Genomic DNA, 25,222 nt, shown 5'->3' on the forward strand with positions numbered 1-25,222 from the left:
TTCTTAGGCTTTCTGTCGAATCAGTGGTTCACTGTGTGACTAATTAAACGACACTTGACTAAGATTACAAACAAGTGAAATCACACAATGGTTGAAAATCTCAGGGCAGCTAGATGCTTTAGCTAAGAAATATGCCAAGTTTTGGAATATGAGCAGTTTCCTCTGATCTGCGATGACCACACACGTTCACATGATACGGGCTCAGGTTCTCACATGGTTCCATTTAAAATGTATTTATTCATTTATTTTGAATAAGAAACACATTTCACATTTGCCAACATTGCAAAGTAAAAAGTATGTTGTAAAAACTTGCCTTCTGACTCTATAACCCATTTCCTCTTTCCATGGACAACTCACAATTGCTTGGTCTCCTGCTACAGATAAGTTATGCACATATAAGCAAATAATATATACTTGCATATATATGAAACATTATTTATTTTGCTTACCAATACATCTTTTTTTTTTTTTTTTTTTTTTCCCGTATGCGGGCCTCTCACTGTTGTGGCCTCTCCCATTGCGGAGCACAGGCTCCGGACGCGCAGGCCCAGCGGCCATGGCTCACGGGCTCAGTCGCTCCGCGGCATGTGGGATCTTCCCGGACCAGGGCACGAACCCGTGTCTCCTGCATCGGCAGGCGGACTCTCAACCGCTGCGCCACCAGGGAAGCCCACCAATACATCTTGAAGATCAGTCTCTACCAGTACAAAAAAATCTCTCATACTCCTTAATGTCTACTAATGTTCATTAGATTGTACAGATGTACCATAATTTATTTAAATTATTTCCTCTTGATGGACATTTAGGTTGTTTCCAATCTTTTGCCATTACCAGCCATGCTCTAATAATGAATAACTTTGTACATTGATCATGTCTCACATTAATAAGTACACACGGGGCTTCCCTGGTGGCGCAGTGGTTGAGAGTCCGCCTGCCGATGCAGGGGACACGGGTTCATGCCCTGGTCCGGGAAGATCCCACATGCTGCGGAGCGGCTGAGCCCGTGAGCCGTGGCCGCTGAGCCTGCGCGTCCGGAGCCTGTGCTCTGCAGCGGGAGAGGCCACAACAGTGAGAGGCCCGCGTACCGCAAAAAAAAAAAAAAAAAAAAAAAAAAAAGTACACATGTAGGATAAATTCCTAGAACTGGGAATTAGCTGCTCAAAGAGTTCATGCATTTGACTGTTGATAAAATTGCTAAATTGCCTTCATTTAGAGCTTGTGCAGACGGAAGCAACATGGATCTCTAGATCCATTCACGTTGCTTCTAGGTCCACGCATGTTTCCATGTCTCTGAGTTCAGACTGCTTCATAAACCCACTGTGAGTGTGAAGTTTGCAATGACAGAGAGAGCAGGGAGTCGTGAGAGTGGAAGCGTGACAGCCCAGAGAGATGGTCGCCATTAAGGGGCAGAAAGGAGCTTCCTGGGGCTGAAGCTTAGGGGGCGGGACGCGAAGGCTGGGGTATGTTAAGGAGCGGGTGGGGAGAGATGGTAGCAAGGTGGCAGGAGCCAGATCCCAAGGGGACTTGGAAGCTGCCATTATCCTAAAGAGCTCTGGAAGTGGTGAAAGTGTTTCAAAGCTGGTGGGAAGGGGGCATGCAAGATGAGACATGGATTGGAAGGAGGCAAAGTGGAGGCCATTGTACTAATCCAAGCCCAAGAGGGCAATGGGCTGGCCCAGGCTAGTTGGGATCAAGAACGCAGAGCACCGGAGAGATCGGAGATACGTGTGAGAGCGGCTTCTCCCAGGATGTGGAGTGGACAGGAGAGGTGGACCAGAGGGTTAGAAGAGGATGACGCCCAGGTCCCACTGCACCTGATCTTTAACTAATGATGGCAAGTGGCCCTTCAGCGTCCTGTTTAAAAGTACACCCATCGCTTAACTCAGAGCCTCTGAGTAATGTCCAGCTCTCCCAATCCTTAAAATACCCACTCCCCACATCCCGAGTGGAACTCTTACACCCCAACTAAGCAAACTAATTATAGGGACCAATTAAAAGACGAAAAGCCTGATTCACTCTGAAAAGGGTGGTATCAATTAGCTAGTGCTAGAATAATGCTAAACTCCAAAACACTCCCCAAACTCAGTTTCTTAAAAGAACATCTATTTGTTCTCTTGGATCTGCGAGTTGGCTGGGGCAGCTCACCTAGGCTGGGCTTCGTGTGGCGTGTTGCCTCCGCCATGGGCGCGGCTGGGTCTGGCTCCGTATATGTTCCTCCCAGGCTGCAGAGGCAGTGGTTACCTAGAGAAAGTGCGTGCATCTCACTGAGACGGCAGAGTGAAGAGAACACGCCCAGTCCCACAAGTGCTTTCCAGCCTTTGATCACATCAGGTCTCTTAACATAAGACCGACTAAAGCAGATTCCAAGGCCACACCTGAAACCAAAGGTCAGGGACGTGTGCTCTGCCCGTGAGGGTGAAGGTGGCTGGAAATGAATAGTTCTGGATGAAAGTCTGATCCACCACCAGGATGCAATGGAATCCTGTATATTATAGCTCGTGAAGCTAGTTGGGGGCTAATAAACGTACTACCTCAAGCAAGATTACTGCGAGAGGAAGCAAAATCCAAACGCAACAGAGTGTGGAAAGAATCTCCAATACTACTAAAAATCCCCATCATGTTATAAGTGGGAGGTGGCAAGGTTTGCCCTAAAAGGGCTTCTTCTTTCTTTCTAGACGTTATGTCCAAAATTTCAACAGCAGCCAGCAGGTGAGCAGTGGTACCTGATTTATGATAATGTGGACCAACTTCTTAAGCCTGGAAACCACAGAGAGACCCAACAGAAAGCACCTCATTCAGCCATTCGTGAATCCTCTACCAGAGTATTACTTCTGATTCAAATAACAGCATACATATTTAACCTCTTGCTGTGTAGAAGTGATTTCATATTCAGCTTCAACTGTTATTAATCATTATTTGATAGAACTCTGGTTTTAACTTCCAGATTTGAGCTTGGTGACCTTCTGACATGCACACATCAGCTTCAGCGCTTGGGCTCCGATGTTGAGGCTCTAGAGAAGTTTTCTCATAAAAACCTTTGCCATTGACTTGCAATTTGCGATTTCCTTCTGTCTACTGTGCTAGTAACAGTGCTCCCTCTTCCACTGGCTTAATGAAAGGTTTTTATACGGGACTGCAAAGTGTCAATCGCAGAGAGGCTCTTGGAACAGCGTTCTAAGGGGGTTTTAGGTGTGCTGCCGACCTTTTAAAGTAGGTGAGATTTCAAATAAAAATCCAGTTTTCTGGCTTTTCTTTTTTTTAATTTCTTTTTTTAAATTTTTATTGGAGTATAGTTGATTTACAATGTTGTGTTACTTTCTGCTGCACAGCAAAGTGAATCAGTTATACGTATACCTATATCCACTCTTTTTTAGATTCTTTTCCCATATAGGCCATTACAGAGTACTGAGTAGCGTTCCCTGAGCTCTACAGCAGGTCCTTGTTAGTTACCTATTTTATACATAGTCGTGTGTCTATGTCGGTCCCAGTCTCCCAGTTTATCCCTCCCCCACTTTCTCCCCCTGGTAACCATAAGGTTGCTTTCTACATCTGTGACTCTATTTCTGTTTTGTTAATAAGTTCGTTGGTACCATTTTTTTAGATTCCACTTAAAAGCAATAGCATACGATATTTGTCCTTCTCTGACTTACTGCACTCAGTATGACAATCTCTAGGCTTTTCTTTCTTTTTTTTTTTTTTTTAATCTTTACTGGAGTATAATTGCTTTACATTATTGTGTTAGTTTCTGCTGTATAACAAAGAGAATCAGCTATACGTATACATATGTCCCCATATCCCCTCCCTCTTGCATCTCCCTCCCACCCTCCCTATCCCACCCCTCTAGGTGGTCACAGAGCACCGAAGTGATCTCCCTGTGCTACGCGGCTGCTTCCCACTAGCTAACTATTTAATCTAGGCTTTTCTTGAAACTTGGAAAGGTCTGGCCACTCGGGCTGCATTCACAGCTTCTGACGCTTGGCTGGGGCTGAACAATGCTGCCCCCTACAGGCCTGGCTTGCACCCTCCAGTTGGGCCCTTTTGCCTCCATTTCCAGAGCTGGCTTGGCCCCTGGGGGCTCGGCAGTAGTCACCCTGCTTTCCATCCTTGTACCACCTTGGCGTGAACCATGGCCTTTCTCTAGTCTGTGTGATAGTTCTGTGCACAGCATCCTCTCTGCCAGGAGAAGTGAAACTGATCTGTGTCTCCCCTCCGTCTCTCCTGCAGCTCACCTGAGAAGGCTGCTCTCCTGCTTCAGCATAAAAGCCTTCGGTGGCGCTTTTCAACCAGAAAACTGTCTCCCTGGTCGTCATCCACGCCCCCTCCCCCCGCCCTCTCTGTGGCCACTACATCTCAGTTTTGCATAGAACACCCAAGTCTCTAAAGAATTATTCTCTACCCCAGTGCCTCCAATTTACAGCAAACAACTTCTTCAAGTCTCGGGTTTTCTTCAGAAGACCTTTGGAAAACCACAATTTTTAATTAAAAGTGTATAATAGGGCTTCCCTGGTGGCGCAGTGGTTGAGAGTCCGCCTGCAGATGCAGGGGACACGGGTTCGTGCCCTGGTCCGGGAAGATCCCACATGCCGCGGAGCGGCTGGGCCCGTGAGCCATGGCCGCTGGGCCTGTGCGTCCGGAGCCTGTGCTCCGCAACGGGAGAGGCCACAGCAGTGAGAGGCCCGCGTACCACCAAAAAATAAAAATAAAAATTAAAAATTAAAAAAATAAAATAAAATAAATAAAAGTGTATAATAATTTTTTCACACGTACTTTACAAGTTTTATTCTCCCTTCTGAAAAACTCTAAAGGATTCCCCACTGAGTAAGGAAGGGCCTACGATCCCTCTTTGTGACCCTTTGTGGTTTCTTCAAGCTGGAAAAGCTCCAGGCTTCTTTTAACTAATTTTCCAAAACATTCCAACTCTCTACCCAAGGATCTCAAGGTGGACTCAAGAACAATGATAGATATGTGAGCAGCACAGCTCAGCTGCTAACGAAATTCTCCCTTAATCACAAAGCGAAAGACCAAATCGATGTAATTTCAAGGGAGGATAAAACAGACCGTGAAAGGTAAGCATTCGGCCTTGCGTAGCAATGGGAGCAATTCTTTTTCTTCCGCGTTGTCTGGGAAAGAACGCACGTGCGCGTGCGGCCTCGGGTGTCCGCTGCTGCATTCCTCAAAGGAGCCCTGGGAGCAGTTCCAGAAACCCCCGGACCACACTGACACGGAAGCCCCAGACTCCTCCCGGGCAAAGGCACAATTTAAGCAGAATAGACTTAATCTAGCTGTTTAGACGCATCCCATGCTCCTGAAAAATCTATTTCTGGCTCTAGGCTTCATTATAAATGTCAGGACACGATATAGTTATGGTTTAAAAGGCACTTGCACTAGAAGTCCCTCCACCCAGACACTTGCGGTGTTTTGAATAAATTACCCTTTGGCATGAAATTTCTCCTCAGCATCAAGGTAAATTGGTATGGAATGCTTAACAAAATCCAGGTTTTGCCCTCTTGGTGGGCTGCAATACCAGCATAAAGGAAATGACCGAGTCCTTACATTAGAATCCCAGGGGCATTCATTGCCAGAGTCATGGTAGGACACCTGTTCATCTGGTCTCGGTATTTGCAGACGCGTGAATTTTCTTATTAGTCTGAGTAGTGAGTTAAAAGCGGGGGTAACGAAGAGAGAAGGGAGAGAGAAGGAGAAGGTCTGCCTCTGTTACCCTGGTATATACACGGTCATGGACCTTCTCCCCTCACGCGGGCGGAGGTTGGGACCCAAAGGTCAAAGGCCATTTTCTGTGAGGTCAGCGTTAAAGCAGGGAATCCTCTACCTTTACAAGTAGCAAGGGATGCTGAGTTGAAGGGCCAGCTAAGCAAAAGAATGCAAGGGCAAAAGCCAAAGTTCAAATACCAGCTCCAGGAAGGCAGGGAGAGGATCAAGGTCAGGAGCCTGGAGTCAAGAGTTGAGTTTACTGGCAATGAAGCTGGAACACATCCTGACTGGTAAAGAGCGGATGAGGTGGGAGGGGCTGTCTTGGGCGGTCTTCCTCAGCCTGCCAGGAGACGCTGCTGTTCAGCGATGCTTTCGAAAAAGGTCACCAGCCATGTGGAGGGTGTAAACCATGAGGCCAGTGATTTCAGGGACCGGTTTCCAGGACCCCACCGTGTTAGCTGGAAATGCAAATGCCTGGACATCAGTGTCATCGATGTGACCTGAACATCTCGTCTGTCCCATGTGTCAAACCCCAGAGTGGTTGCTTGGAGGCAGGTGGCCTTCTACGCAATAGCTTGGTTACTCGACTGTGCAATTCTTCTTGGTTTTGGATGGCGAAGAAGTAGTAACCGTGATGGTCTCATATCAGCCCGAGTAAGGGCTTTGAATTAAGGAAAGTTTTTGTTAAGGACTTGAATGTTTGGAAAACCCAGGGCTGTGTCTGACGTCCCGACCGAGTGAGTGCGGAGAGATGGGTTGCAGTAGCTCTGTCTTGACATGGCCTCCAGCAGCGCGTGAAGGGCTCCTTACTGCCAACAGCGGAAATTCCCCCTGCCACCCCGGGGGTTCTCATTTCTTCTGTATTCTGTCTCCTGGCTTCCCTGCATGTGTGGGTGAGAGCGGTAAGTGCCTTTGACACCTTTGAAGAGAACTGTTAGTAATGAATCTCTAAGGCTTTTAAAAACCACCCAGCGGGGCTTCCCTGCTGGCGCAGTGGTTTAGAATCCGCTTGCCGATGCAGGGGACGCGGGTTCGTGCCCCGGTCCGGGAAGATCCCACATCCGGGAACCCGTGAGCCACGGCCGCTGCGCCTGCGCGTCCGGGAGCCTGTGCTCCGCAACGGGAGAGGCCACAGCAGTGAGAGGCCCGCGTACCGAAAAAAAAAAAAAAAAAAAAACCACCCAGCGAACAAGGAAAAGTTTTCTTTCTCACCCTGATAGAGACTTTCCAACGTTTAACGGGGTATCAAGGTAGAAAATGGGTGTATTTTGAGCCACCACGCCAGGAACGAACAACCACAGATTTCTCCTGGTACATTTATAGCCCAAATGGACCCTTCCAATCTCCAAGCATTATGTAGAAGTTGACTTACTGGATCTCTGCAATCCTTGCAGGATGTGGGAAAGGCAGCCGCTATTAAGTCTCTGCCCCTGCAGGGTCCAAACTACAGTTAGAAGATTCCACGGCCGAACAGTAACTGACCTCAAACAATCACTGAGCGTCTCGCCAAAGGAGCAAGGAAAGGGGGTGGTCGGCAGGTACTCCCGTAATTACAGCAGAAATCCTCTTTAAAACAGGGATCATTTGAGCCATATTCTTGTGAGAACGGGGCAATGATGTCGGTGGAAGCATTTAGATGCTTCTTACTTTAAAAGGCTATCTAGAAGAATTCAGGGGAGAAAAGAGTTTGAGATTCTTTTTTCCAAGTAAGATGTGTATTACTTTCAGCATCAAGTTGCTGAAGCTTCTCTAGCGATGACAGCCAGTCCTGCTACGGTATGGATGTTTCTGTCCCCACAAAATTCCTATGTTGAAATCCTAACCCCTAAAGGCGATGGTATTAGGAGAGAGGCCCTTTGGGAGGTACTGAAATCATGAGAGTGCGGCCCTCATGAATGAGATTTGTGCCTTACAAAAGAGACCCCGCAGAGAGCCCTAGCCCCTTCCTCCAAGGGAGGGTACAAAGAGAAGTCTGCAACCCAGAAGAGGGCTCTCACCAGAACCGGACCCGCTGGCAGCCTGACCTCGGACTTCCAACCTCCAGAAATGTGAGACAGAAATTCCTGTTGCTTACAAGCCGCCCCGTCTGCGGCATTTTGTTTAGTAGCCCACGTGGACTCAGGCATGCGCCTTGGAGGGTGCTGGGGCTGCTGAGCCATGTTACTGGGGTGCGTGCGGCCGTAACTTTCGCTAGCTGTCCGCCAGGGTTCAGGCCACAGGCTGAAGCTCATTCAAGGACCGAGGTCTTAGTTTTGTCAAGTGCCAGAGTTCACACCGTCTGGGGAAGAGGCGTGTGAGAAGCGTCACCTCCTCCATGGCTATGACCCCAGGAGCTGGGGCTGGACGGAATGACCTGTCCACAGCCCTTTCTCTGTCCCTCACCATGTGGGAGGGGTTTGGACCACTTCTCAGGGGTCTCCCTTGGTTCCTGATTAGCACTCTAGTTCCCTTGCTGGAATGGCCATGACACCATGACCAGTCCTGAACGGCTTTTGGGGAAGAGTTCCTGCTTAAGTCAGACCCCAGAGAAAAACAGTCCTTGGGTCTGCCTTCACATTGGCTTTATTCTTTACCTGATCTCAAAGAACACGAGCATCAAAGAAGCCAAAGGTCCTCGTCTTAATTTCATTCATCAAACTTCTGCTGAAGCTGTCTACGTCAGAATCCATCCATCATCGGGCTTCCCTGGTGGCGCAGTGGTTGAGAATCCGCCTGCCGATGCAGGGGACATGGGTTCGTGCCCCGGTCCTGGAGGATCCCACGTGCTGCGGAGCGGCTGGGCCCGTGAGCCGTGGCCGCTGAGCCTGCGCATCCGGAGCCTGCGCTCCACAATGGGAGAGGCCACAACAGTGAGAGGCCCGCGTACCACAAAAAAAAAAAAAAAAGAATCCATCCATCATGAGTGCTTGATCACAGACCGAAAGGGGAATGGCTGTGAAGACGGGGACTCGAAAATGGCTAAGTCGCGGGAGGTGCCTCCGTGGAGCTTACAACGAGTTGGAGGGACGTCACATGCGGCTTACCTGTCAGGCCACTATAAGCCTGAATATGTGGCCCCAGGTTTACACAAGAGCCTGCCGGGGACTTGTCACCTGCTGGGAGATGAGGGTTACATCAGTGAAATCCACCTGTGCCTTCAGCCGTTAACAGGAATTGCATGCGGGGCTGGCTGTTTGGGGGGAACTGTTCTAATATCTTAGTAAAGCATGCCAGATATCCTCCTGGTTTCCTTAATCCAAAGAAAGCTGTTCTTCAGCTATAAGTTCCGTTTCTTTTACTTTTGATCACCATGGAGGTAACTTCTACCTAAGGCGAACGTCACTGGGGTATGACTCCGTGGCACCTATGCCCCAAGGCACTGGCTGACTTGTGATTGGCTCCGGTGTGGTCCCCAGGGAATTTAGGAACACGACTTAGTGACTCATCTTCGGCCTCACCAGCAATGAATAAGAGCTGGAGGGAGACAAAGCCAAGCAGGACCACCAGGACCTTTAGGCCAGAGCCCTGGGCACCCCTTTCCCGTGGGCTTGGTGAGGCAGGATCTGGACGCTGCAGTGAGGGATGTGAGGAGTGGGCTTAGAAGTGGTGGGAGGCAAGGGAGGCTGGATCGGAGGGTGATGAGTCTCGGTGTGTCGTCATTGCCCTCGCAGAGGCTGGGGGCTGGGCGGGGGGACTGAGGGTTCGGCCAGTGTGAAGGGAGCCTCGGGGCCCAGCCTGGGTGTGGGAATTGGAGAGAGCCGAGCTTTTCCCAACAAGAATCTAGGAGAAAATGAGTTTGCCGAAAGGGCTGAGTTTTTCTTTTCTTTTTAAAAAAAATATTAATTAATTTATTTATTTGGTCTCAGTTGTGGCAGGCGGGCTCCTTAGTTGTGGCTTGCGAACTCTCAGTTGTGGCAAGCAGGTGGGATCTCGTTCCCTGACCGGGGATCAAACCCGGGCCCCCTGCATTGAGAGCGCAGAGCCTTATCCACTGCGCCACCAGGGAAGTCCCATGAGTTTTTCGACAAAAGCGGTGCCCAGCCCGCACTTCAGGAACGGCTTTATGTGGGCAGGGAGGGGCGGAGGGCCTCTGGCTAACTGGGTCCTTGCAGTCAGCACCGTAGCTGCTCTCATGGCTCAGGGGGCGATTCAGAAACAGGACTAATTCAGAGGAGCAGGGGCCAAGGTGCGAGGAAAATATGAGCCCACCTCTGTCCCCTCCCCTCTGCCCAGGACAGCTTGGGGAGGACACAGGGCCCCCTCTACAGGGACCCCTCCCCTGCGATCTGGGACACCCCGCGTGTGTCTGATGTTTTGCCCTGTCCATGGAGCTTTTCTGACTAAGGCCTGGCAGGATGCACTTAGCAGTGACTTCCCTGCTTCCCGGATGCAAAACCGGAAGGCAGAGCGACCTGCTTGGGGCCGTCCTGAAGGGAGGACTCCCAGGAGCCAGAGCCTCGGGTACGCGGGCAACCACCCTTCTCAGCCGCATCCCATTGCTGACAGAGGCTGGAGCGTCCCCGGGTCCTGCCTGGGGACCTGCACGGGCTTCCAAGGAGACTGCTGGGGCGTTTGTCCAAAGCCGTCCTGGGGGCGGGGCGGGCGGGCCCTCGGGCGGGCCCTCCCCTCCCCCCCCCCGCGCCCACCGTGTGCTCCCTTCCTTTCCGCAGCTCCAGCCCCTCACCTGCAGAAACGTGGGTTTCTCACGGGTCTTTTCAGCATTTCTTTTTAGGAGGATTGTGCAGAGGGAAGAGGCTCATTAGGGGGTGTGTGCACATTTGCTTCATTTGTGTTTGTCCTATTTTCACGCTACCTCTTAGGCCCTAAATTCTAGGGGCAGGAACTGTGTCATTTCCAGATAAATTGTCAGTGTGCCCTGAGGTGCGGGCAGCCCGGAGCCGTGGGTCCAGGAGGGAGAGGGGACGCCAGCGCCCTGCGTGCGGGGGCACCGGGGCCGCAGGAGGTACAGTCACCTCTCACGGGGGTGAAGGCCCCCGGGGACACAGCCTTGCTTCCCCCTCCGACCCGGGGCTGAGCCAGGCCCTGGCCTCGCGCATGACCTGTAGCATCTGGGGGAGAGCTGTCTATTTCTAGGCCACGCGAAGGAAGGGAGAAGAGTCCTAGTCGGACTCGCTCAGTCACGCAAACACAAATCTCTTGAGCAGCCTTTACATCCTAGCTTCCGGGGAAAAGCAGTGCCTATAGGAGTGGTACAGTCTTTTTCATCTGGAGCTTATACTCTTGCAGACTTTAAAGGACTAGTTAGACAATTTACTGTTTTCTCCAGTTATTAGCAGGGATATAAGGAGGTACAGGAATACGCGAGAGCGTATGAAAGGCTGGCCTCACGCGGGGCGCCAGTGAAAAGCTGCTCTTGGGAGCTACTGTGTTTCCTTACATCTAAGATGTCACCCACTGTAAGACATACAATTATTCTACGCACACGAAGAAAGAAAAGGAACACCTCCAATTAAATAGGACATGAGGCTCCCTTATGGCTTAGAATATTTATTTTATTTTTAATTTGACATAGATTTCTATTACATGCCATTGTGCATAACTGAGAGAGAAAATATAACTAAAACAGATTCTTAAGGAACTACTAACATTTCTTCATATTCAGAGCCCATCTCTTCCGAATCACCTTCAACCACAGCTGATGTCTATGCTTCTCCGCGAGTTATCATCCTCTGTGCCACCAAGAGCATCGGTGACATGAGATTTCTTAAAAGAACGCGTAAGGGAATGAAAGGCTATCGTCACTTGCCCTTACGCCAAGTATATGCAACCATGTAGCGCTATCGCGTATTTTTGACTCTTGCTCGGGGGCTGCTGCTAAACAGATCTGATCCGCCATTTCCCCAACCCGACACCACAACCGCCAGCTCCGAGGGGTTAAAAGAGTGCGTAACACTGTGGTGGAAACAAAAAGGGTAGCACAGAAATTCTTCCCTTGAAGAGATTTTAATCTAATTGGGGAGCAAGATAGCATCCCCTAAAAAATAACGATACACGATGATGAGTTAGAAGAGTTGGATGCCTGTCTCAGAAAATCAATACCACAGGAGTTCAGAAGAATAATGTTTAGTCCCAGAGGAAGTAAGGCACGTGTCAAGCTAAGTGCAGGGATCAGCATTTTTTTTCTGCAAAGGACCAGATAGTAAATACTTTAGGCTTTGTGGGTTGCAGGGTCTCTGTCGCAATGACTCGATTTTGCCTTTGTGTTATGAAAGTAGCCAAAACAATACATAAACAGATGAGCATTCCTGTGTTCCCGTAAAATTTTATTTACCAAAAAAAGTGCTCATATTGTGTCCCTCATCCGCTGACAAGCCTCTAGCCCCGTTCTGCAAGTTCGGATGCTGGCGCTGCGGATGGGTGCGCGCACACGGGCAGCGGGCAGCTGTGTCCCAGCTGCTGCCAGCAGAAGCCAAGGCACCTCCATGTGAGGCACCCCAATTTCAGAGATGTTACGACACGGAACGCATCTTCTGAAAGCAATGAAAGGTGGTAAATAGTTTCTAAGACGATGTCTTGAGGATGAGCAAGGAGTAGCTGAGCAAAGAAGGGAGTGGGGGAGGAGCTGTCCTGAAGGGAGCACAGAGAGTTGGGAGGGCAGGTGCGTTCCAAGCAAGTAAACATACGGCGAGGCTGGTGCCCACGGCCGAGGAGAGACAGGTGGGACGTTAACCGACAGGCAGGGCTTGTCTGTACCCGTGCAAGGCCTCACAAGTCGCCTTAGGGATGTGGAATTTCACCCTAAGAGCAAGGGGAAGCCCTTGAAACGTTTCCAGCAGGAAGTGGATACAGGAGGGAGAGAGGGAGGCGCGAGAGAGGAAATGTAAGATCTTTCCATTCAGAATCTGAGGATGGGCTGGGTGAGGCCCGAGCGGAGGTGGAAGGTCCAGCAGAGGGCCTGGCAGTGACCCCATGGGAGAGCAGGGGGGCTTCGTGATTGGAATGTGTGGCTCTGTTCACGACTGACTGACTGGGAGGTGGTGAGAGGGAGGGAGGAGTCCAGGTCACCTCCCAGGGAACTTCCTGGAAGCAGGGAGACTCACGGATTCAGCAAACACGGCAGGGGGGGGCAGTTTTGGGATGGGAAGTACACTGGTTAAAACTGGCCACGTGGCATCTGAGGTAGCCCTGAGACCCCCAGGTGGAGACCTCGTGTAGGCGAGAGAACAGACAGATCTAGAGCTCAGAGACTGGGTGTCTAGGCTGGAGAAGTGCACGGGGTCCCCTGGTCAAGGAACTAAGACCCCACAAGCCACATGGTGCAAACCACAAAATATATATATATACATATTTTAAAAGTCCAAAAACCAATATAACAACTTGGTAATAAATCATTCAAAACGAGACACTGGACTTCAGAGCCTGATGTGCCATTCAAGTAAAATTATAGAGATTTAGCTCAGAAGACTGCGTAACATTTACGGGGGAAACGTGCACCTTGTTTTCTCTTCTGAGTCTGTTTTCCATTCTTGAACTGAACTCTCCAACGTTCTGTATCAACTCTCTGGAACGTGTGTCCCTCGTGTCCTTTTCTGATGAAATGTCAGGAGCTGCCCTTTGACATTCAGCATTTGCCAGCCTTGGCGCCGAAAAGCTTTTCCTTTGTTCACTGTAACACAGTTCTATTTTTCCTAAAGTCAGATTTCAGATTCTCTTCCTGTGAGCCCAGAATACGTGTATCCCTCACCCCGTCCACCCTGATGCTGAGTTTGTGGGCCTGAAAGCGATGTTGTGGGAACCACAAGCAAAGGAACCAGAAATCAGAACAGATGGCTTTATTCAGCTCTCCCCTCCTACTCCTGAAACGTCTTCCTCGTCCCTCTCAGCCTCGCTAAGTCCTCCTAATGCTTCAAGGTCTGGATTGCCCGTTCCCTTAGAAGGCTTACCGCAGTTCCCACGTGGACCCTCCTAGGTTAAAACTTCTAAGAGCAAAGAGAACACATTTGGTCTTGTTCCTCATTTCCCCAGCATCCAGCACTGTACCTGGCGACTGTCAGACACAAAAGAATATACGCTGAGTCAACGGATGGCTTTAAATGAATGGATAAATTTGGGGTGCTTGGCCCATCTCAAGCAACTGTGAAACATCAGAAAGGGCGGAAAGGAAGAGTCGTTCTTCCCCAAACACACACCGTCTATATCACATAATTCAGCAATTAAGTGCCTGAGTGCTCATTTGACAGTACACAGAATCAGCAGTGCTTGTTTCTGTGTCCCTTTGACAGCAATTCTAACTCATCTGACTTACTTAGAGGGGATAATAATCACAAACAGCAGCGTCTACAATGGCCTCGCTCAAAACATAAAGTGGATCTGTTTTCTGGACTTAATGAGCATTGAGGTATGACAAGCTTTGCATCTTCCTTCTCTTGTTTTATCGTTTTAATAGTATTGTATTATCTGTTGGGCTACACGACATTTGGTCTACGTGGCGTTATCTTGTGAAGAATATACATGCTGGGTGTGATAGGTAGACTGACGCCCCTCTTCCCCAAAGATGTCCATGTCCTCATCCCCAGAACCTGTTACGTTACATGGGAATGGGGAATTAAGGTTGCAGATGGGATTAAGGTTGCTAATCAAGTGACTTTAAAATATAGGAGATTGGGCTTCCCTGGTGGCGCAGTGGTTGAGAGTCCGCCTGCAGATGCGGGAGACACGGGTTCGTGCCCTGGTCTGGGAGGATCCCACATGCCGTGGAGCGGCTAAGCCCGTGAGCCGTGGCCGCTGGGCCTGTGCGTCCGGAGCCTGTGCTCCGCAATGGGAGAGGCCACAACAGTGAGAGGCCCACATACCGAAAAAAAAAAAAAAAAAAAAAAAAATATAGGAGATTATCCCGGCTTATCCAGGTGGCCCAGTTTAATCACAAAGGTCCTTTAAATGTGGAACAAGGAGGCCGAAGACTCGGTGTCCTGGTGATGCAGTGTGAGAAAAACTCAACTGGCCAGTGCTGTCTCTGAAGACGGACAGACCATGAGCCGAGGAGTGCAAGCAGCCTCTAAACTCAGAAACGGCAAGAAAGTAGATTCTCTCCTAGAGCCTCCAGGAGGAATGCAGCCCTGCCAACACCTTGATTTTAGCCCAACAAGACCCTTTTTGGAATTTTTTTTTTTTTTTTGCGGTACGCGGGCCTCGCACCGCCGTGGCCTCTCCCGTTGCGGAGCACAGGCTCCGGACGCGCAGGCGCAGCGGCCACGGCTCACGGGCCCAGCCGCTCCGCGGCACGTGGGATCCTCCCGGACCGGGGCACGAACCCGCGTCCCCTGCATCGGCAGGCGGACTCTCAACCGCTGCGCCACCAGGGAAGCCCCCTTTTTGGAATTTGGATCCCCAGAACTGCAAGATAATACATTTGTGTTGTAAGCCACTACATTTCTGGTGATTTGTTACACTAATACAGCGGGGTGCTCAATAAAACAGACCAGAAGGGGGTACAGATGTGCTTTACAATTTATCAGAAAAGATACAATGAAAGCATTTCTCCTTCTCATTGTGCCCATTTGTGTGCATTTTTTCTCTCCAGCCGTTCCTCACGGGCAGAGACTGGGACCTATGCTTTTTCAGGATTCAACACAGAGTGACGTCACACCATAGAAGGTGGCCAGGAAACAGTGGTGGGTTAGAAATACACAGGGGAGAGCGAGTGTGTGTTCAGTGACTCAGTGAAACCGAATTACACTGGTGTTCTTCCAGGGACTTTGTGGTGATAAAGGGAAAGCACACAAGCCGAAACAGAGTGATAACAGAGGCGACGCTCTCCTGTCGCCTAGAAGCTTGGGGTCAGGAGGGGCCGCGGGAAGGTCCGGGGCTCCACGGCGGGGAGCACACGGCTGGCGCGGCCCGCGACAGGACGTCCCATTCGTCTCGAGCTTCTTCCGTTGGCAGATGCGTGTCCGGGAACAGAAAGCATGAGAAGGCGGGCGGGGGAGGGGCAGCCAAGGGCGGTAAGGAGCCGGGGCTCGTTGAACACTTCAGGAATTGGTGCCGGATGGTCAAGGATCGGCACGTATGTTACATAAAATCCACACCTAAAAGAGACTATTTTCCAGAGGGAGAAAGAAGTATTAGCAAACTCGGGGTTTCATGAGAACTTGCATAAAGTTTCACTTGTCTTTTCAAAGCATGAGTTCATGAGCCCAGACCCTTTTCCTGAAATGAAGGCTAATGCAACTCAGACACACTCGTGGGCATTTATTTGCTCATGACTTTACTCGAAGCTACCATAACCCGAGACTGTTGGACGGATTACCTGAATTCGTGTTTGCAAAGTGTTCAAACAGTGCCCGGCACATGGAAGCGCTGTGTGGGCGTTACTGACCATTATTGTTAAATCAAACTAAGCCACCTCCTTAGAACCCTGAGACAAAAATAGAGCACGGCTCTTTCTGTCGCTTTCCATCTATGCAATGACACACCAGAGCTCAAGGAACGATTTGGTGGGTCCAAGTTGACTCTATGCAACACGCCAGTCGAAGAGAAATCACAGGAGCTGAGTGACTTAAGTCCCTCGTAGAGGTGGGACAGTGGCAGGGTAAGAACCTCACTGAACAGCCCAGCTCAGCCACTAGCAGTGCCACATCAGGAAGCCACGTGGCTGGAGGGGGAGGGGACTCTCTACGCATCTGTCTGTACATCCTGCACAGCCTACAAGGAGGCCACCTCCAGTCCTGCTAAATATCTGTTGAGTGAATGAGTGAATGAGCTGGGCAAGTCACACACATGCGCACGCGCACACACACACACGCGCGCGCGCGCACACACACACACGCGCGCGCACACAGCCTCCATGTCCCATTCTGTAAAAATAAAAAATTTTAAAAAATGAACCTCAATTGTTTCTAGAGACCATCCCAGTGCCTTCTTACTAGTTTTTTTTTTTTTCGTAAAAAAGATCAATAATCTTTTAGAGGAAAGATTATTGAAAAAAAAATAAGGAAATCTGTGTTTATAAAGCGTAAGCAAATGAAAACAAGGTCACCAGCACCTGTTCCTCTCTCAATTGCCTCTTCCTTTAGCTTTCAGACTTTAGGGGACAGCACATGACAGTGAGTGATGTATTAAAGAAAATCATTACGACTATTTTAGGTCACGGTCTCTGGGAACGTTCCCTTCCCTGAGGAAGAGATCGGCAGGTAGGAAGTATTTTGTGCAGTGATCTCAGGACGCACGCGCAGGGGAGTAAAGAAAGCAGGATTTGGGAGAGGAAGCAGTTGAACTGCTGGGCAGTCACGTTGAAGTCCCCAGTCAATCCACCGAGAGCCCAGGCGTGGTCCTTCCGAGCTGCCGGGGCTGGAAGCGTGCGGGCTGTGCTTTCACATCTCCCCTTGCCCAGTCTTGACCAGTCGTTGGACCTGATTGCCCCGGAGGAGGAGGGACATGGCCTTGGGGGAGGTAGCTGTCCTTGACTGAGGACATTTCCCAGAGAAGAACCCAGCCACCTCCACCACAGGCGCTGTGGAAATGAGGACCTCAGTCCTTGTGCTGGTCACCTGTTGCCGTGTAACAAAATCACCACTCGCTTAGCATCTTAACACAGCACACGTTCGTTAACTCACTGTTTCCGTGGGTCAGGGCTCTGGACGCAGCTTCACTGGATGCTCTGGTGAGGGTCCCACAGGCTGCAATCAAAGTATTGATTGGGCTGCATTTCCATCTGGAGCTCCACTGGGGAAGAACCCACTTCCAACATCACTCAAGTTGGTGGCAGAACTCACTTCCCTGTGGTTGTATGACGGAGGCCTTATTTTTGCTGGAAGCCACCCTCAGTCCTAGAGGTCGCCTGCAAGTCCGAGAAGTGGCCCGTGTTCCCTGCCACGTGAGCCCCTCCCACACAGCCAGTTTCTCCGTGAAGCCCGCAAGGAGTCTCTCGGCACAGAGAGGCTGGTTCCTCTTTCAAGGGCATTAACCTGATTAACTCAGGCTCACCCTTTTCGTTAACTCAAAATCAGCTGATTTGGGGACTTGAACGATCTCTCAAAATCCCTTGACTTTTGCTATACCAGGGGCTAGAAGCAAGTCCCAAGCCCCCCCGCCCCCCACTCCAGGGGAGGGGATTATGTAGGTAGGGTATGAACGTCATGGGGCGGCAAACGTGGGGACCACCTTGGGGTCTGCCTGCCATAGTCCCCGAGGGGGAATCTTGGGGGTTCACCATCTATTCATTATAATAACTCGGACTATAAAATTCGGTAAATAAGATTCTCCCAGTGCCAAGTGGTTTTAGGCTTTAGACCCATTTTGCAGGCAGTTTTCACTCTTTGGGGTTCTCACAGCCCACAGAGGCAGTACCGAGGTCTCCACGGTAGCAGGGGACATTACCCAAATCTGTATTTATTACCGGAAAAGTTGCAACTGGGTGAGCATGGGCATAGCCCGCGGCACATTGTGGAATTCCATGCGCACCTGTGGGGTGACATCTGTCAAGACTGAGAGCTGTGTTTACGCTGCAAGGGAGTGGTTACTCTCTCCGATCCGGCTCTTCCGCCGACTGGCTAACCACTCATCAGTGGCCGCACGCACGGTCAGACGGAATCATGGCTAAGTTTGCTTGTAAGAGTCGACAGGGAGGTGTTCCCTTTGTCACGTGAAAATGGCAAAAGGGAATTCAGAAAAAAATCTTTCCCAAACTGCATCAATTCAGTGTTATAAAAACAATCTGGGTGTAGGTTACACTTAGAAGTTTTTATGTTTCGATAGAAGCAGAGTAGAGGGAAACATAAAAATTGATCTGAAGATGCAGGACAGACCCTGCAGGAGCCCCAAACTACCAATAACAGCCCTGGGATTTTGGTGCACCGTCAATCCCAGCCATTGACAGACCCAAATGGAGAAAACTGTTCCAGGCAGGAAGGGAACTATCTGTTTAATTCTCTATGGATCTCATTGCTATCTCATTGTCAGTTAGCGCTTCCAGGTAAGTTCAATACCTACTCACCCTCATTTCACGGAAGAGGAAACCAGCTTTGCCTTCTTGTGGTTCAGAGTCTACTGATGGCCACAATAAATCCATAGATCCAAGAAGCACAATAAACTCCAATCAGGAAAACAGAAAGAAAACTATACCGAAGCACATCAGAATCAAAATTCTGAAAAACTGTGAAAAAGAGACAATTTTAAAGGCGGCCAAAGAAAAAAGACATATTTTATGGAGAGAGTGAGAAAGCTAAGAATTAAAACATGTTTTGTCAGAGACAGTGCAAATCAGAAGGCAGGGGATGGCATTTTTCGAGTTCTGAAAGAAAATCTGTCAAACTAGAATTCTATACCTCGTGAACATATTTTTCAAAAATAAAGAGTAAAGATTTTTCAGACAAACAAACAAAAAAGTGAGAGACTGGCACCAGCAGGTCTACGCTACCAGAAAAGTGCAAAGGAAGTTTCACTGTTTCATTAAAAGAAAAGGAAGTCTTTCAGGGTGAAGAGAAATGATGCCAGATGAAAACTTGGATCCTCACAGAGGAAAAAAGAGCCCCCAAAATGGAAAATGTGGGGAAATATAAAAGACATTTTTTTCTTGTTTTTAGGTTTCTTTAAACTCTCTCTGTTCCAATAAGTTGTGTGAATTCTGTCTCCTGGCTGAACTCCGGCTGGTTCAGCCGCCTTATTTCTCTTCCCAAGTCTGTCCCATCACCAGAACTACACCATGACCCTCCCCTCTCATGGCTTCCCATTGTTCTTAAAAAACTACAGGGATATCCCTGGCGGTCCAACAGTTAAGACTCCACGTTTCCACTACAGGGGGCGTGGGTTCGATCCCTGGTCGAGGAACTAAGATCCAGCATGACTCACGGTGCGGCAAAAAACAAAACAAAACAAAACAAAACAAAACTGCAAGGCAAAAGAAACTACCTTCTGTAGAATGCCTACCCTAAGCCACACGCTGCTCTTCTCACAGCATTTTCCTTAAACTCGAATTTCCTTACCCTCTTTGATCTGAGCCCTGCCAGGCTCTCCAGCATCAGCGCCCACCCCTGCCTGCCCACCATCCTCTAAATCCCCACTGCCTTCTGGGATCCGCAGAAACGCCAAGTCCGTTTCCACCTTTCATACTTGCTCGTCCTGCACTGAATGCTCTTCGCCCAGGTATAGGCAGAGAGATCGTTCAGCCTTCCCATCAAAGTCAGGCACCCCCGTATTCCTTTCCCATGACCGTCAGCTCAGTTCAGTTGCCATTCTGTCGCCCTGCTCAGTTTCCCTGGGAAGAGGTAACAGAGGTGGGACAGCAGCAGAGTCGTTTGTGTCTTTGTTTTCCAGAAGCCACAGGGCCGTTTAGCAGAGCAAGGGTGCCCGAGGATGGAGACCTCCGCTTGGGAGGCCAAGGAAGCCACCACAGAGAGGAAGGAAGGCCGGCGATTCTCACAAGGTAACTGCGAGGGTGGAGATCACTGACATCTCTTCTCCGAGAAATTATTTTTTTATTGAAATAGAGTTTATTTACAATGTTGTGTTAATTTCTGCTCTACAGCAAAGCGACTCCGTTATACACACACACATATATATATATATGTATATTCTTTTTTATATTCTTTTCCACTATGGTTTATCCCAGGACATCGAATAGCGTTCCCTGTGCTGTACTGTAGGACCTTGTTGTTTACCCATCCTGTATATAACAGTTTGCATCTACTGACCCCAAACTCCCCCTCCAGCCCTCCCCCACCTGCCTCCACCTTGGCAACCACGAGTCTGTTCTCTATGTCTGTGAGTCTGTTTCTGAGAAATTATAACGAGGCTGAAATAGAAGGGGCCAGAGACTGTGGAAGCATCCTGGGGTAGATGCTGCACGTGACAGTCCTAAACACAACGTGATTTATTAAGTGGTCTTTATAAGAGTCCAGCATGGCGGTGAGAGCATTTAATTGTACGTAGGACTTGTATGTCTTTTAACATGGAGAATTATGAGAGGGATTCACTTTTTTATAAAGAAGTTTTTTTTATTAAAAAAAAAAAGCAAAGGTAAATAAATACTATAGTAATTTCCTGGCTTTCTGAGTTTTTTAATTACTAAAAAAGCCTAACCCCAAACCACACTGACCACAGGTATCAGTTCATCAAAGGGCCATTGCTCTCTGTCCCCTAACCTGTGTGTGATCTAATTTCACAGAATCCACACACACACAGCAACACTCTAAACAGCTCGTTGGACTCAGAGTTTGCCCTGTCCCCGCCAAAAGGGCCCCAGCGGCACTCGGAGGTTCTGGGTACCTCTACAGAGATACTGCTGCACAGCCGGGCTCACCAACAGGAAAGGGGACAAGAGGCCACCTGCAGAATCAGGTGGAGGCAGTTATCCCCGTGAGTGTCCAGGTCAGAGGCGCAGACAGAGGGCCTGACCCGCAGGGAGTTAAGGAAATAGTAGACAGAGCACAGGGCCCTAGGGGCAAAATAGATGAGCAGCCGGTAAGGAGAGCGTGTTCCGTCTGTGCAAATCAGAGAAATCGGCAGGGTGGGGGGGTGGGGGGGGGTGGACGAGCTGGAGGCTGAGGCGAGGCCCCAGTTTTGCTCAGTTTCCAGACTGGATCCAGATTTGGGGTCCAGAGCCCAGTGGCTGAAGGAGAGTCTGGGTCCCCAGGGGTAAGGAAGGAAGGAAGGAGGGAGGGAGGGAGGGAGGGAGGCCTGCAACACACGGCAAGTATAAGGGTAATGATTTCCCGAGTCTTCTCCCAAAACACCCACGGTCATTTACGTGGATAAGCGTACACTGAAGAAAGCCAAATGCTCCAACATTTGGGGGACCATTGGACACAGGGTCCAAATTGACATTGTACAGTCACAAAGCCACGCCATGTCTGTCTGCCTTAGTCAGGAACGTAATAAATGGAGCCCTGGCCTAGGCCCAGCTCACAGTGGGCCCCCTGGGTCCACGGACGTGCCCCCACCCCACCTCCAGTGCTCATCCCCCTGGTCCCTGAATGTCTAGCTGGGGTGGACATACTTGGAGGTTGTTGCAGCATCCACACTGGGTCCTTAGCCTGTGGGCTAAGAGCTATTGTAGTGGAAGAAGCCAAGCAGTGCCTCTGACCTCACTGCCCCTCCCCCAGCCAAGCGTGTAGGGACGGGGAGGGCCTTGCTAGAAAGGACTTTTGGGTCAAGAATCAATTTCCTCAACGCCTCCGGCAACCGGTCCCCCCAAAAGGCTAATAGAGTTGTTTACGTTTTACACTAAAAACTGTAAACACCATCCTTAGCTCGCAGGCTGTACAAAACCAGAGAGCAGGCAGGAGACACTGTGGTGTGGTCTTTGTCAAGTTCACCGTTTTCAGAGCAGGCCGAGTGGACCGTGAGATCCCCCAGGAGACACAGGGAAGGGCAATTTTCCCTTTGAGTCACATAGTCCCTAGGACACTGGACTGTTGAATCCTGGACACATCCGAAGTGTATTTACTCTTTTCCAAAACTCAGAAATTAGTCCTAAGCAGAACAAACTTAGATCAAAAGTATGTAACCTGCGAGCTTCCCTGGTGGCGCAGCGGTTGAGAGTCCGCCCGCCGATGCAGGGGACGCGGGTTCGTGCCCCGGTCCGGGAAGATCCCACGTGCCGCGGAGCGGCTGGGCCCGTGAGCCGTGGCCGCTGCGCCTGCGCGTCCGGAGCCTGTGCTCCGCAACGGGAGAGGCCACAGCAGTGAGAGGCCCGCGTACCGCAAAAAAAAAGAAAAAAGAAAAAAAAAGTATGTAATCTAGGAATCTAGTTCCTCCATTAAATTACATGCAGAGTTCTGTGTGCGTGTGCTTTTCTGTGAGGAGGTCCGTGCGTAGCTTTCTTCACATGTTCAAAGGCTCTGTAAGCCAGGTGGTGCCGTGCATGCCCCAGCCTGGGCCCCTGCCCCGGGGGTCAGAGGGTGGACGCCGCCTGGCTTCCCCGGTGAGGACCCACCATCCGCAAAAGGCTTCTGGGCTGCCACCAGCTCCAGAGGGCTTCGGGCGTCCGGGAGATGCAGGGGAAAGCTGCCCCAATCGATACAGTGAACGGTTCAATAACTCACTTCGCTGCCGAGGCAGTAAAATAAATAAATAAGAACCTGGCTGGCAGTTGAAACCGTCCGTGTTCAGAGCTTCTCAGAGGCCGAGTTGATGGGCTTTAACAGCCTTGGTCGGCACAGGACACAGGCAGACTGTCCCAGCGGTGTGCCCTCTGTTTCCTCGGTAACCGGACTTGAAAGAAGATGACGGCTGGAGCTGGCTGTACCAAATCAATTTGCTCGAGGTAGAAACGTGGGGAAGGCAAGCTTCCCATAAAACCGCAGACTGCACTGTCCAGTTTACTCTCAGTTTAGCTCGTGTGTATCTTGCTCTCATTCACCTCCCTTCCGGCTTACCCAGCCCCTTCCTCCCAGCCCCAGCCCCACCCCACAGCCCCGCAAAAGAAAGAAAAGCCAAGCTCCAGTCATGCTCTCGTCATCACTAGGGTGCTGCTTTCCGGGCTGTCTGTTAGGGGAGGATCAGGTGAAAAGAGCTGAAGGCAGATGCACTTGGGCACAGCTCTTCTGTGCTTTGAGCCTCAGCAGTGGTGCCCTGCCCGAAGCCATGATGTAGGAATCGCTCCCTTGTGAGGCCAGGTGTGGAGACATTGTTCCAGGCCTTACCTCAGAGGGAAGAAAATTCCCAAGTATTCCAGCAGGTGAATCAGCAATTCTTAGACTTTGCCTGGCTTCAGTCTCAGGGAATTATACCAGTTACCACTTTGGCTAGATCAAGAGTGGGGTAAACATCAGGAAGACCCTTCCCGACGTTAGCTCTTCTGCTAACACTTAGCACACTGTAGTGTAATTGCCTAATGGTTTCTATGGGCCTTCTATTCAGCCATGGACTTCATAAATGGCAGCAGCTTACGCCATGTATGACGAATGAATGAATGAATGAACTTTAATGGAGATTGTGGTGAGCTATCCCTCAGCTCATGCAGAGTCCTTGGGATTTTTATTCTCTTGCCACAGCCTCCTTCCCACTTGGAGTCCTTACTTCCCAGACTTACAAAGGAGGGGAGCCCCAATCCTGAGCCCAGAGGGCCCCAAGGAGAAAGCGTCCTCCCCAAGTCTGACACCTAATGGCATTCGATAAATGCTTGCCAATTCAAGCTGCCCTGCCCATCATGCAAAATAATCTGATGCTACTTCACAACCAGTTTGGGGCTTCTGCCTTTCATATGGTCAAGTTAATAATTCAAGAAGCTTTCGCTGAGTGTATCAGTCAGGATAGGCAGGCATCAGCTAACTTTCTCTCTAAAGGGCCAAACAGTAAATATTTTCCGCTTTCCAGGCCCTGCAGCCCCTGTCAGAACTATTCTCCACCGTCATGGCAGCGTGAGAGCAACTTTATGTATATGTCATGGGTGTATATGAATGGGCGAAGCCTGTGTTCCAATAAAACTTTATTTACAAACACAGGTGGAGGGCCAGACTCAGCCCATGGGCAGTACTTTGCCAACCCATGAGCTAGGCTGGGTTCTAATAACAAACACCACCAAAATCTCAGAGGCCAAGCACACCGAAAGCCTATTTCTTCTCATGCTACATGTCCAGTATGGGCTGGTGGGAGAGGGGGGGGGTCTTTGCTCCAAAGTCACTTGACCCCATCTCACAACACCGCCATCTCCATGGGGGGCTTCAGTGTCCCCCACAGCAGGAGAGGGAGGGCCTTTGCTCAGGAGGGATACACATCACCTCTAGTCTCACGTCCTGGTCTGAAACTCATCACCCGGCCCCGCGTGAATTCAAGGGTGTGGAAGATTGTAATCCGAAAAGAGTAGAGAACTGAATATTGGTGAACCAGAGTGCTATCCATCATATGGAGCATTAGCGACGTGCAAAGTCCTATTGGGGAGAAGAAAGTGTCTAAAAGGAAGCCTCTGCCTGACAGTGGGTGGCACAGATACGGCTGTGCAAAGCAGCAGTAAGGCAGCGGGGATGGGGACAGGAGTCTGCTGTCTCTCTGGCCGAAGACACTATCGGCAAATCCGAGATGAAAACAGAACACGTGGCCAGGCTGTCGGGGCGGGTGTTCTAATTACTGACACATTCAGTGGGCAACGCAAATTCGGACAACGTCCTTGCCCCATCAGTGCCTTCGGCCTGTGTCTGCACTGAGGAACGTGGGCCTGCAGGGGAAGAGGGGAGAAGGACGGAGGAGAAGAAAGCAGACACAGCCTTCCAGGCAAACGTTATGACGCAAAATTTAAAAATAATAAAATGATTACCTGGGAAACTGTAGAAAAACTTCTATAGAACAAAGGACAGACATTTACACTATGCCAGCCACGGCCACCAGGGGACTCGCGTTTTGATGCTCACGCGTAACTTTTGGGAGAAATCATAGTCAAATTCAGTTCCTAAGTAGGGGAAAAGCTGGAATTGGAAAAGCCTGGAGTGAGGCTACCAGTGAAAGGGAAAGAAAAGAGACAAAGGCACGCACGGCATGGCCCTCATCCATCCCTGCCTCCAAGCCTGGGGGCGCCAGGGCCCCCCAGCCTGGGGCAGAGAGCTCCGTGGCTCCAGCCTCAAGGCGAACCGCTTAGCCG

At 50.1% G+C, this 25,222-nt stretch overlaps 1 protein-coding gene across 2 annotated transcripts in view; it reads right to left on the minus strand.

The window, feature by feature from the left end:
• Window positions 1-15,064: 15,064 nt before the first annotated feature.
• FARS2 (phenylalanyl-tRNA synthetase 2, mitochondrial) overlaps window positions 15,065-25,222 on the minus strand; it is a 454,626-nt gene continuing 444,468 nt past the window's right edge. For both annotated transcript variants that reach the window (XM_067006818.1, XM_067006808.1), the window contains 2 exons: window positions 17,265-17,327; window positions 15,065-15,747 (listed from right to left, as the gene is read on the minus strand). In XM_067006818.1, coding sequence (XP_066862919.1) covers window positions 17,297-17,327 — 31 coding nt within the window. In that variant the 3' untranslated portion in view covers window positions 15,065-15,747; window positions 17,265-17,296. The remainder of the gene's footprint in view (window positions 15,748-17,264; window positions 17,328-25,222) is intronic.

This window comes from Kogia breviceps, chromosome 10 (genome assembly GCF_026419965.1).
Source record: "Kogia breviceps isolate mKogBre1 chromosome 10, mKogBre1 haplotype 1, whole genome shotgun sequence".
Lineage (NCBI taxonomy): Eukaryota > Metazoa > Chordata > Mammalia > Artiodactyla > Physeteridae > Kogia > Kogia breviceps.